The 12,202-nt window shown below is 38.4% G+C and overlaps 1 protein-coding gene across 13 annotated transcripts in view; it reads left to right on the top strand.

Moving 5' to 3' along the window:
• The window catches only part of NEO1 (neogenin 1), a 373,996-nt gene that overhangs the window by 245,043 nt on the left and 116,751 nt on the right, over positions 1–12,202 (top strand). For 9 of the 13 annotated variants that reach the window (XM_084905496.1, XM_084905497.1, XM_084905487.1 and 6 more), the window contains exon 8: positions 316–535. In XM_084905496.1, the coding sequence (XP_084761622.1) occupies positions 316–535 (220 nt within the window). The remainder of the gene's footprint in view (positions 1–315; positions 536–12,202) is intronic. The other 4 variants (XM_084905495.1, XM_084905494.1, XM_084905486.1 and 1 more) reach the window with 1 other exon arrangement.

The following is a 12,202-nucleotide window of genomic DNA, read 5'->3' as shown; positions in this document are numbered from 1 at the left end:
GAACACTGCTGTGTCCTTCTGTGAGATGTTTATTCTCAACTTTCACCCTCCCTGCCCCTTGCCCACAACCATTACAGTGACCAGAACATCTGCCTGCTCAACAGTAATGTGTCTTAAGTAACACCCATTAGTTTTCAATAATTCCCCATGGCTTGCATGTCAGCCTTCAGTTTAATGGCCTTTTTTATGTTTAGTCATTTTGTTTTATTTCCCATCGTGGTTTTATTTCTTTTTTGCTTTTTGTTTTTTCTTTTCTCTTTTTTTAAAACCGTCGTGGTTTGCCCTTCATATTCCCCAATGTTTGCACATGACAAGATGTTGCCATCCCAACATTGCCTCCCACTTCACTGACCAGTGCCACTACTGACCATCTAGCACCAGCTACATCGGGACCACTGCCTTCAGCACCTCGGGATGTCGTGGCCTCTCTGGTCTCTACTCGCTTCATCAAATTGACATGGCGGACACCTGCATCAGATCCTCATGGAGACAATCTTACCTACTCTGTCTTCTATACCAAGGAGGGAATTACTAGGTAAGTGCCCATATATTTGGAGCCTGTTGGCTACATCTTGGTCCCTTCAGCCCAGTCATGCTCACCCTGGCTCTTTGTTGTACAGGGTCTGTACCAATTTTCAATCCAGAAAATATGATCACTGAGATGCATTTTTCCTAATTTTAAGTCATTATAAATAAATTCCCAAACAGACTGAAGTCCTGGTATGTAGGGAGCAGCTCTGGGGTCAAGCCTTGGGCTGACCTGTGGCTGGGCCACAAACAAGTCCCAGTTCAGAGGGCTGAGCTCTCCTAGCATAATTAAGCCTGACCTTGTAGCCCTCCTTAATTCCTTCCTAAGTAGCTAATGGGCTGTGGGAGGTGCAGCAAGTGTTGCCAAAACACGAACATTTGTATACATGTTAATCTACCTTTGTTTTAATCAGACTATAAAATAAAGCATCAGCTTGCAGACTGGGTCTTTTGTGTCCTCATCCAGGCATCGGAATACAGATCAGCTGTATTCTCTTGTCTGTTTTTTTCTTCAATCCTTCACTGCCCCTTCTCAAGTTCACCTTTGGCTGTGCTGGTGCTGTACACAGGTACTTTTTCCTGCCTTTCTGGATGACTTGTGGAAAGGATAAATAGAGCTATAGAGGTTGAAGTATTAAAATGTAACCAGGCTACTACCCTTTGCTCTTAAGATTCAGTCAACACAACCTAATAAGATATGGCTTATTTAGAACTTTCAGATTTTAAAAATTAAGGTAAACTTAGTTTATTAAAGTAATCTGAAGGAATATTTGCCTACATTGTTAGGTATATGTGGGCTACTGAATTTCAGGGATCTACTTGATGACACATGAGTAATTAGTGATTAATTTTCCTAAAAACAGCATTTTCATTAAATTGCTCTCCAACTCCACCCATTTTAGGACTTCACAATGCCCTTCCATTGCTTATAGATTATCCAGAATTCCCAGGCTACTTCACTCTACAGTCTAGCTGTAGTCTAGCTGTCCATGTTTATTTCCTTACCTCCCCAGTTGAACTCATTTTCTAGTGCAGTGTTTCCCAAGGTGTGGTATGTGTACCCCCAGGGGTACGGGAAGAGTTTGGTGGGGGTACGTGTTACACCAGAGTTTGGTGGGGATATGCACTGCACTGTGCTTAGCTGTGCCTAATTCTACGTTCTCATGAGTACGAGGGGTACTCAGGTTACGAAAATTATAGAAGGGGTACACATATGTCAAAAGTTTGGGAAACACTGTTCTAGTGGCACTAGTCAAGTTCTTATCCCTGTGTAGCTTTCCCCCTGCCCCCAATCTAGTCTCTTCATTCACACATCCCCTTCTTTCCTCCTTCTTAGCTAGAGCTAACTTCACTTTATTCTTCTAGGCCCAGGTTAAACCCCATAATTCCTCATAAAGTTTTTTCTATCTATCCTTGTCAGCACACAGAGTATTTATCTTACATATGTGTTTGTATCACTCCTACTGGCACTTAATTATGATAAAACATGATCTTGTGCTGCCCTAAGTTACTCTTCTGTTATTTTATGTGTATTAGTGTTGTTTTTCCAGTCTGATTATAAATTTTTGGAGAAACCATGCCATATGCTTAATATGTGTTCCTAACATTGCTGAGTAGATTCCTCCATTGTGTTGTTTCTTCGCCCCAGAATATGAAAATTAAAATGTTTGTTTTGGTTAGGGCCTTAACATATTAAATAAAGCTTGTATTGCTACTAGGGTGATGACATTTGACATATATTGTCTTTAAAACCAGACAGGCAAATTCAGCAAGTATAGGAACCTTAATCAAGTGATTTAATATGGTACTCTTGGGCTGTAAGAATGACATAATTTAGCCAGATAGATAGAGCCGTTCATATGGTAATGTTTATCTGAACACTGCACTGGATGTTTTGGGAATTAGAAAGGTAAGGAAACATAGTCCTTGACACAAAAGGGCAAGATCTTATTACTAAACAGCATGTATGTTAAAAAGTCTCCAATGGGCTTTCAAATCTCATTGCAAATTTCATAGGAGGAAGTGAGCAGTAGCTCCTTAGAACAGCAAGCTTGTTTACATTGCAGGACCTGCCTGGCATTTGTCTGTCACACTCAGATAACACCTGCTTAGGTTTCCATGAACCCACCCAGCTTAGCCCCTCAGTCACTCTTCCACTATACTCTATTGGAGCCATCTTGTCCCCAAGCCAATTATTACATTTTTCAGGAAACTTTGCAAACCTGATGACATGGATTGGTAGCTTTAAATTGAACATGGCAAGAGTATTTACAGTGACAAGTGCTGCAAACCAGAGCTGACTGTTAAACATTTACTCCAGAATATCACTGCTATCACATCAATCTGTTTTACTTTGCCTTTGTTTTGAACATGTAACACTGAAATTTTTTTTTAAATGTATTTATTGTGTCTGGCTTGCTCAATAAAGTGTGACTGGCACCTAGAATAGAGCCTGGCATATAGTAGCACTAAATAAACATTTGTTAAGAGAATAAATTTCAGTGGAGAAATAATAATTATTCAAGAAATGGTCCTATTGAATAAAAGAATAATGTGCAAATTAACCATCACTCTGCTATACCCACAAGCCATGCCCACTGGCCAATCAGAGCGAGTATGCAAATAAACCCAACCAAGATGGCTACAGCCACAGAGAGCAGGAGGGAGGCTTGGGTCTCCCAGGCAATGGAAGAAGCCAAGCTTTCCGTCTGCCCTAGCTGGCCTAAGCCTCTGCTTAAGGCTACACGTTTTAGTTATAGAAGGTAAGCAAATCCAAACAGAAATGGCTGCGGGCCATGGAGCGACCAGGAGGCTTGGCTCCACTCCAGGCTACAAAGTTTCAATTGTAAAAGGTAAATAAATTCCAGATACCAGGGCCTCTGCTTGGGTCACCAGGGGTGTGGCTGGCCTGCAAACCACCACAGGCCCTTTGCCCAGGCCACCCCATGCCCCAAGGGAACCCCCACCCTGATCCTGATCACCCTTCAGGGCAAACCAGCTGGCCCCCACCCATGCACCAGGCCATTATCCTATCTAATAAAAGAGGTAATATGCAGGTTGACCAGCACTCCAACACACAATAGCTGCCCCCATGTGGTCAAACATGGCTGCCCCCATGTGGACACAAGATGGCCACCACAAGATGGCCAGCAGGGGAGGGCAGTTGTGAGGCACCAGGCCTGCAAGGGAGGGCAGTTGAGAGGGACCAGGCCTGCAAGGAAGGGCAGTTGGAGGTGATCAACCCTTCAGGGGAGGGCAGTTAGGGGTGACCAGGCCTGTAGGGGAGGGAAGTTGGGGCAAACAGGCTGGCAGGGGAGCAGTTAGACATCAAACAGGCTGGCACGGGAATGGTTAGGAGGAGATCAGGCTGGCAGTCAGAAGTGGTTAGGGGCAATCAGGAAGGGAGGCAGGCGAGCAGTTGGGAGCCAGCAGTCCTGGATTGGGAGAGGGATGTCCCACATTGGAGAGGTTGCAGGCTGGGCTGAGGGACACCCCCTCCCCTTGCACGAATTTTATGCACTGGGCATCTAGTGTTGAAATAATTAACTCTATTGGTAGAAAGAATAAAAGTTCTACCTCTGTATTTTATCGTGTATAACAAATTACAGATGGGTCAAGAGATATTTTTAAAACTTATAAATATATCAGAGAAAATGTAGAATTTATATTTATCATTATACTGTGTTACTGTGTAAAATTCCATATGATAAAACATCATAAAAAAGTCAAACTATCAAGTTTTAGAGTGGGAAAATTTATAATAGATTGTGTTGATGTAAAGAACTCTGATAATCATAAATAAAAGATAAGTATCCCTGGAGACAATTGATACAAGTTAATGATGATTCACAAAGTTAGTGGAAAGCTTATTAAAATTAAAAACAGTTTTCACTGTTATCACCAATCTTGGAAATACAAAATAATGAGTTATCATTTTCCACCTGTAAAGCTGGCAAAAATTTTAAGTTTATAACATCTAGTGTTTAGCAAATTAAATTTGGGGAAGAAATTAAGTCTAGGCTCTGGGTGACAGTATAAATTGGAGTAGCCTTTGGAGAGGTGATTTGGCAGAATTTTGTATCTTCTTAATGCACATCGTCTTCAGTCCAACAATTACACTTCTAGGTGTCTGTCCTATAGATACACAGATATACATATGCATAGGGCAATCATAAATTTTACTGTAGCATTATTTCTAAGAATAAAAAAAGAAACAGAAGAATGGGCACATAATTAGGATATGTATATCCGCATGAAGCATGATGCAGGAATTTTTTAAGTGACGTATAGATATATATTTTAATGTGTATGTAAATACCTATAGCTGTGATTTTAACCAGGCATGATTTTGCCCCCTGTGTCCCAGGAAATACTTAGCAATGTCTGGTTATCATAACTGAGTTGTGAGGAGATGCTTACTGGCATCTAGTGAGTGGAAGCCAGAGATCCTCATAAACATCCTACAGTGTGCTGGACAGCTCCCCACAACAAAGATTTCTCCTGACTGAAGTTTAGAGAGCCTGGCTTGGAGAGATCTAGTAAGATACAGGCCAATATGTGCCAGAGTTAGGTCTTAGGATAGGACAGGTTTCAAGGATCAAGAAAAACTGGGACTTAAAATTTTTAACTATACTTTTGTTTTTAATGAAAACCTATCACATTTAAAATTTAAAATGTATCATGCATTGAAATAAGCAGGGATGGCTAATAAGTGAATTTGGAATTGAGAAAAAATATAAGAATTCAATTGGTAAGGAATCTATAATAATAAAAGCATAATATGCTAATTAGACCAGATGAAGCCGAGGTTGTGAGTGAAGCCTGAGTCCTGGGTGCTAGTGGGAAGCTGGTGCCGGCAAATGGGGGAAGGAAGGCCTACTCTTGCATGAGTTTCATGCATTGGACCTCTAGCATAGTATAAAAGAAGAGAAGATGCAAGAGGATCAAATTTTATTGGTTTGGGTGGTGTTTGAAGGATAGGAAACTAAGAAAGCTAATTTAATTGGCCCAGAGTTTTTGGTAGGAATTAGTTAGAAAATATAATAAAGTAGAAGTTTGGAGCAGAGTATTGGAATAACAGTAATAATTTGGACATAATAAGTAAAGAAAGGGGCCATTTTAGATTCCTGAAAAAGTGTGCACTGTGATTTTATTAAGCAGCTTTTATTATCAGTACTTTGATAGTACCAAAAAAGACTAGAGGGGAGAAGAAATGGAGTCATGGAAACAGATCAGGCACTAGTTATGTTAATCTTGGTGTGTCTTGCAGGTGATTTATAGTGGACAAAATAAATCTGCAAAATATTTCAAAGGAAGATTCTTGGAGACTAATACGTTTTGTCTCTTCATTACTTTATGATATCTGAGTACAAGCAATGAAGGAGTAGAAAAAACAATTAAGTAAAAAGATTTGCTCCTGGTTACTTGTTTTATGAAGAAAATTTATTTAATCTTTACAAGCTTCAATTTTCTCATCAAAAGAAATGAGAATAACCTCTTCATAGACTTACAAACCTACTTCCTGCATTGGAAAAATCTACCACCAGGTGGCACTATGTGCCTTGGTCATTAGTTGGGTTCCTGAGTTTTAAAGAATCCTTGTTGTGCCTTTTCAGCTGTGAAATGTTTCTCCCCACCCACCCACCCCCTCGCCTCCAGAGCCTTTAAATGTAAACAGCAGCACTTTTCTGATATTAGCTACTAAATGGAGAATACAGAGTACATAATTCTACAAATGAACAGCATTTTGGCATTCTTTCACTTCAAAGCCTTACGTATGTATCTATTAGTCTAGTCCAGGAATGGGCAAACTATGGACCCTGGGCCAAATTAGATTTGTTATTTTAATGTCCCAGGAATTAAAAATAGTTTTTTACCTTTTCAAATGGTTTCATTGTAATAGGTTACATAATTACATAATATTTCCCATTTTGCCTCTTGGCCTATATATTTAAGAAATGTTTGGCCCTTTCAGAAAAAGTTTGCCATCCTGATCTTTTTTTTTTTTTTTTTTTTTTCATTTAATACATGAGTAAACTGAGGCCAAAAAAGAATTAGTGACTTGCCTGTGGTCCCCCTAGCAACCTAGTGATGTTGCCAGAACTAGAACTGGAACACTTAAGTTCTAACCCAGTACCATCTTAATACAAAGTGTCCTTTGTTCTTTCTGTTCAAGTCTTAGCTAACACATTCTAATCTTAAGTTCCACTGTAATATCACATATTTATGACTGACCCTGGGTCTTGTCCTGAAGTGTTTTTCTTGACAGACATTTGGTTCTGGAACCTCAGACCCATCTAGTGTTAGAAGCCTTTTCAAATGCTGGGTTTTCATCTTAGAGACTGTAACTATTACTGATTTTGTTTTATTATAGTTCTTCTTTTGAAACTTCTTCTTGTTTTATAGTTCCCTTCACTAATTTCTCCCTTTCACATTGAACAAAGATATACATAATATGATTATTATACATTATTTGCATATCAGAAGGCAAATTTCCATTCATTCAGCACACCTTTGTGATACTGCTTCTGTGTATGATCATTCTGCTGATTGCAACCTTTCACTTCCCTTTAAAGTTAAATAGCACTCCCATCTTTCTCAGAGGGAACTTGTTCAAACTTTTAAGTGCAGAGTAAGCAAAACAGATTAATCTGTGTTCTCACTTGGAACTTTTAGTTTAGTATAGCAATTCTCAACTGATGTGCCACACAAATTTTTAAAACATGCAATACCTGACTACTTAGTCCACATGTGTCAAACACAAGGCCCGCGCGCCAAATCCAGCCCGCCAGGCCTTGCAATGTGGCCCGCACCGCGCTGTCATCACTGCACTCTGCTGTCAGTTTATGACATTGTCAGTCTATGACTGTTCAGTAAACCATTCGGCCCGCGATTTAGGCTGGATTTTAGATTTTGGCCCCTTCTCTGATTGAGTTCGACACCCCTAATAGTCACTTAGTCAAGGCACTGATCTCTTTTCCCTTAGATTGTCAAATTAAAAAATGACAATAGCCAACACAATACCCATTCAGTGTGAATGAATCAAAATTGTACCTATTTTTTGTCAGATTGGCAAAAAATATTTTTTTGGTGTGCCACAGAATTTTAGTAATTAGTTTATGTATGCCTTGAAATGAAAAAGGTTGAAAAGCACTGGTTTAGTAAGATGTAAAACACATCTTACTTTTAGATAGCAATCATTTGTGACTAAATCAAGTGTCATAAACGTCAAATATAGTATATCAGTTACTATCCTTCTTCTAAATCTTGTGAATTAGAGATTTAGCTGAAGAGAAAATACCTTCAAGTACCTCAAATACCTCTGAGCACTACATTTTGTTACCATCGTACTCTTTTTTAATGTACTATATAGGAAAGCAACATCTACAAAAGAAAAGGTAGCTTTTTTTTTTTTTTTAATATATTTTATTGATTTTGTACAGAGAGGAAGGGAGAGAGATAGAGAGTTAGAAACATCAATGAGAGAGAGTCATCGATCAGCTGCTTCTTGCACACCCCCTACCGGGGTTATGCCCGCAACCAAGGTACATGCCCTTGACCAGAATCGAACCCGGGACCCTTCAGTACCTAAGCTGACGCTCTATCCATTGAGCCAAACCGGTCTCGGCTGAAAAGGTAGCTTAAAGAACTATAAAAAACCATTGGAAAACACTTAAATCCTTAAAATGCAAATGTTCATATACAGTCAGACAAATTGAGATATGCTGATGTACAACTAAACAAATTTGAATCAGTAATTTCAAGGAAACATCAATATTTTAAAGTAAGAATTATTATTCAATATACTAGATAATTTCAAATAATTTCTTCCACGCGCCTTTTTATTATTCTGTCAAGATAGATACAGATCATTCTCCACATGATTGGCAAATGTTGAAGGCTATTTCTTTGTCTAAAATAAGTACATTTCTTTAAATTATTTGTTGAGAACTCTCTGTAATTTGATCTGGCTTTTTTTTTTTTTTTTTTTTTTTGTAAATACAGTACACTGAACATAATTATGGACCCTTGTATGGACACTACCTCTTTTAAAGAAACTAGAAATTTACATTTATATTTTCAGCTCATTACACCAGCCTGCTGAATTTATTTGTTCATTCGTTTGTGATAAAATTGGTCAAACATTTCAAATCATTTTGGAAAAAAAAAGTCAAAAAGAGTATTCTTTTTTAAAAGCTAAATTATAAAGGCCAGTGTAGAGGGGATCTAAAGTAGCTGCCGATGGGATGGTACACTGCAAGATAGTGTGTGAGAGCGAAAAGAGAGTGTGTGGACATGCAGGAAGTGTCTATATTTGTGAGTTAGGGACAGCTATGTTCTACGGGACTGTTGGGGACTGGCAGACCAGACTCCCTGGCTGGGCATCCTCTACTGTTGCTGAAATCTCTCCCGGAGCAGCCAGCTCTGCCAGAGACCACGACATCCTAAAGAGGAGAATGGCTGTGATTGGAAGCCCATCCTTACTTTCAACCAGGGAGACCTTGGATGCCTCCTGGGATACAACCACAACACCCAGGGAGCAGCTGCCTCAGCTGCAAACCCACAAACACTAGAACTCCAGCCTCCCCGACTGCAAGTGCCTAAAAAGTCTGTCCTGGGGGAGACAAAGTGGCGCAGATAGAAGAGCTGAATTGAAAAACCACCACCACCCGGAATTGGCAAATTAAACACAGTTGATAGGTAGTCCATGAGTGGAAAGGTCAGATATCACCTAGAGAAAGTCAAAGTAGAAGAAAGAGAGCTACATAACCAGACAACCTGAGAGGAGCAATCATGGGGAGACAAATAGCCCATATACGAAAGCAAAGGAGGAATCACCGGGAAAGGAAATAAATGAAACGGAGGCAAGTAATATGTCAGAGAAAGAACTCAGGGCAATGATCATAAGGACTCTGAAAAGGATGGAAGACAAATTCAACAGTATGTGTAAGAACCAAGAGGAAATGAAGAAGAACCAAGAAGAAATGAAAAATTATATGGATGCAATAAAGAAATCAATAGAAAAATTATCAACAGTAGACTAGAAGAAGCGGAGGACCACATTAGTGAGCTAGAAGATAATGTAAAACACCCAAGCAGTGCAGCATCTAGAAAAAACAACCTTAAAAAACAGGAGGCGAGCCTAAGGGAACATTGGGACAACATAAAACAACATCTGCATAATAGAGGTACCAGAAGGAGAGGAAACTGAGCAAGGAATAGAAAACCTGTTTTGAAGAAATAATGACAGAAAACTTCCCTGGTATTGGAAAGAAAAATGCACACAAAGTCCAAGAAGCTCACAGAGTCCCAAACAAGATAAACCCCAAAAGACTGACATCAAGATACATTATAATTAAATGCACAAACACTAATGACAAAGTAAGAATCTTAAAGGCTGCCAGAGAGAGACAGAAAGTTACCTATAAGGGAACTGTCATCAGACTATCGACTCATTTCTGAACAGAAACACATCAGGCCAGAAAGGAATGGAATGAAATGTACAAAGTCATGCAAAGCAAGGGTCTGAATCCAACAAGACTACCCAGCAAGGCTATCAAAGCTGAGGGTGAAATCAGGAGCTTCACACACAACAAAAGCATTAAGGGAGTTTATTACCACCAAAGCAGGAATGCAAGAAATGCTAAAGGGGATGCTATAAAAAGAGGAAATAGGAAGGGAAGTAGGGACACAGGCATAAGGAATAAAAATGGTAATAAACAAGTACCTACCAATAATAACTTTAAATGTAAATGGATTAAATGCCCCAATCGAAAGACATAGGGTAGCTGAGTGGATAAGAAAACATGACTCATATATCTGCTGTCTATGGGAAACCCACTTCAGAACAAAAGACTCACACAGACTGATGGTAAAGGGATGAGAAAATGGAAATGGCAAAGGGAAATTAAAAAAAAAAAAAAAAAGCTGGGATAGCAATACTTACACTGATGAATTAGATCTGAAAGTGAAAGCCATAGCAAGTGAAAATGAAGGCCACTTCATAATACTAAAAGGAGCAATTCAAAAAGAAGATAAAACTGTTAAACATATATGCACCCAATACATGAGCACCAGGTACATTTAAAAAAAAACCCAAAAACTTCTGGAGGATATCAAGGGAAAGATTGACAGCAATACAGTCATAGTAGGGGACTTTAATACCCCATTAACACCACTGGATAAATCTTCTAAACAAAAATATCAACAAGAAACATCAATCCTAAATTACTCACTACATCAGATGGAATTAATTGACATCTTCAGAACACTTAACATCAGTGCCACAGAATATACATACTTTTCAAGTGCACCTGGGTCATTTTCAAAGATAGACCACAATGGCATAAAACTAGAAATCAACTACAATAAAAATCAAAACATTGAGTACACGGGGGTTAAATAGCATGCTATTGAACAATGATTGGGTTACCAAAGAAATCAAAGAACAAATAAAAAACATCATGGTAACAAATAACAATGAAAACACAACAATCTATGGGACACAGTGAAAGCAGTTTTGAGAGGGAAGTTCATAGCTCTACAAGTCTACCTCAAAAAAAAATAAAAGAAAAAGAAAAATTGGTAATAAATTAACCCTACAACTCAAAGATCTAGAAAGAGAGCAACAAGGAAGTAAATAATAAAGGTCATAGCAGAGATAAACAATATAGAAGAAAAAATAAAATCAAAACCAAGAGCTGGTTATTTGAAAGGATAAACAAGATTGCTGAACCTCTAGTCAGGCTCAAGAGGAAAAGAAGGCGGACCCAAAAAAACAAAATCAAAAATGAAAGAGGTGAAGTAATGACCGATCCCACAGAAATACAAATGATTATTTAAAAAAATAATATGAGCAACTCTACTCCAACAAAATGGAACCTAGACAAAATGGACATATTCTTAGAAAAATACAAACTCCCAAAACTCAATGAGGAATAATAAAAATAAGAACAACTGAATAGACCAATAATTTTGGAAGAAATTGAAAAAGTGATCAAAAATCTTCCCACATACAAAAGCCCTGTCCAGACGGCTTTACAGGGGAGTTCTACCAAGCATTCAAAGAAGAACTAAAACCTATCCTCATCAGACTATTCCAAAAAATTAAAGAAGAAAGGACACTTCCAAGCTCTTTCTATGAAGCCAGCATTATCCTAATCCCAAAACCAGATAAACATACCACAAAAAAAGAGAACTAGGGACCAATATTCTTAGTGAACATAGATGCTAAAATCCTCAACAAAATTCTAGCAAATCAGATTCAGCATTACACTAGAAAGATAATACAACATAATCAAGTTGGATTTATTCTAGGGATGAAAGGATGATACAATATCCACAAATCAATAAATGTGATACATCACATAAACAGAGACAAAAATCATCATCAATCTATGTAGAAAATGTATTTGGCAAAATCCAGCACCCTTTCTTGATAAAAACTCTTAGCAAATTGGGAATAGAGGAATCATACCTCAACATAAAAGTCTTACATGCAAACCTACAGCCAATATTATACCCAATGGGCAAAAACTAAACTCATTTGCCCTAAGAACAGGAACAAAACAGGGATACCCACTTTAACCATTCCTGTTCGATATAGTATGGGAAATGATTACCAAAACTATAGGACAAGAAGAAGAAATAAAAGACATCCAAATTGGAAAAGAAG

Source organism: Pipistrellus hanaki, assembly GCF_964339955.1.
Source record: "Pipistrellus hanaki genome assembly, chromosome: 1".
Lineage (NCBI taxonomy): Eukaryota > Metazoa > Chordata > Mammalia > Chiroptera > Vespertilionidae > Pipistrellus > Pipistrellus hanaki.
This window is presented reverse-complemented; position numbering and strand designations above follow the sequence as displayed.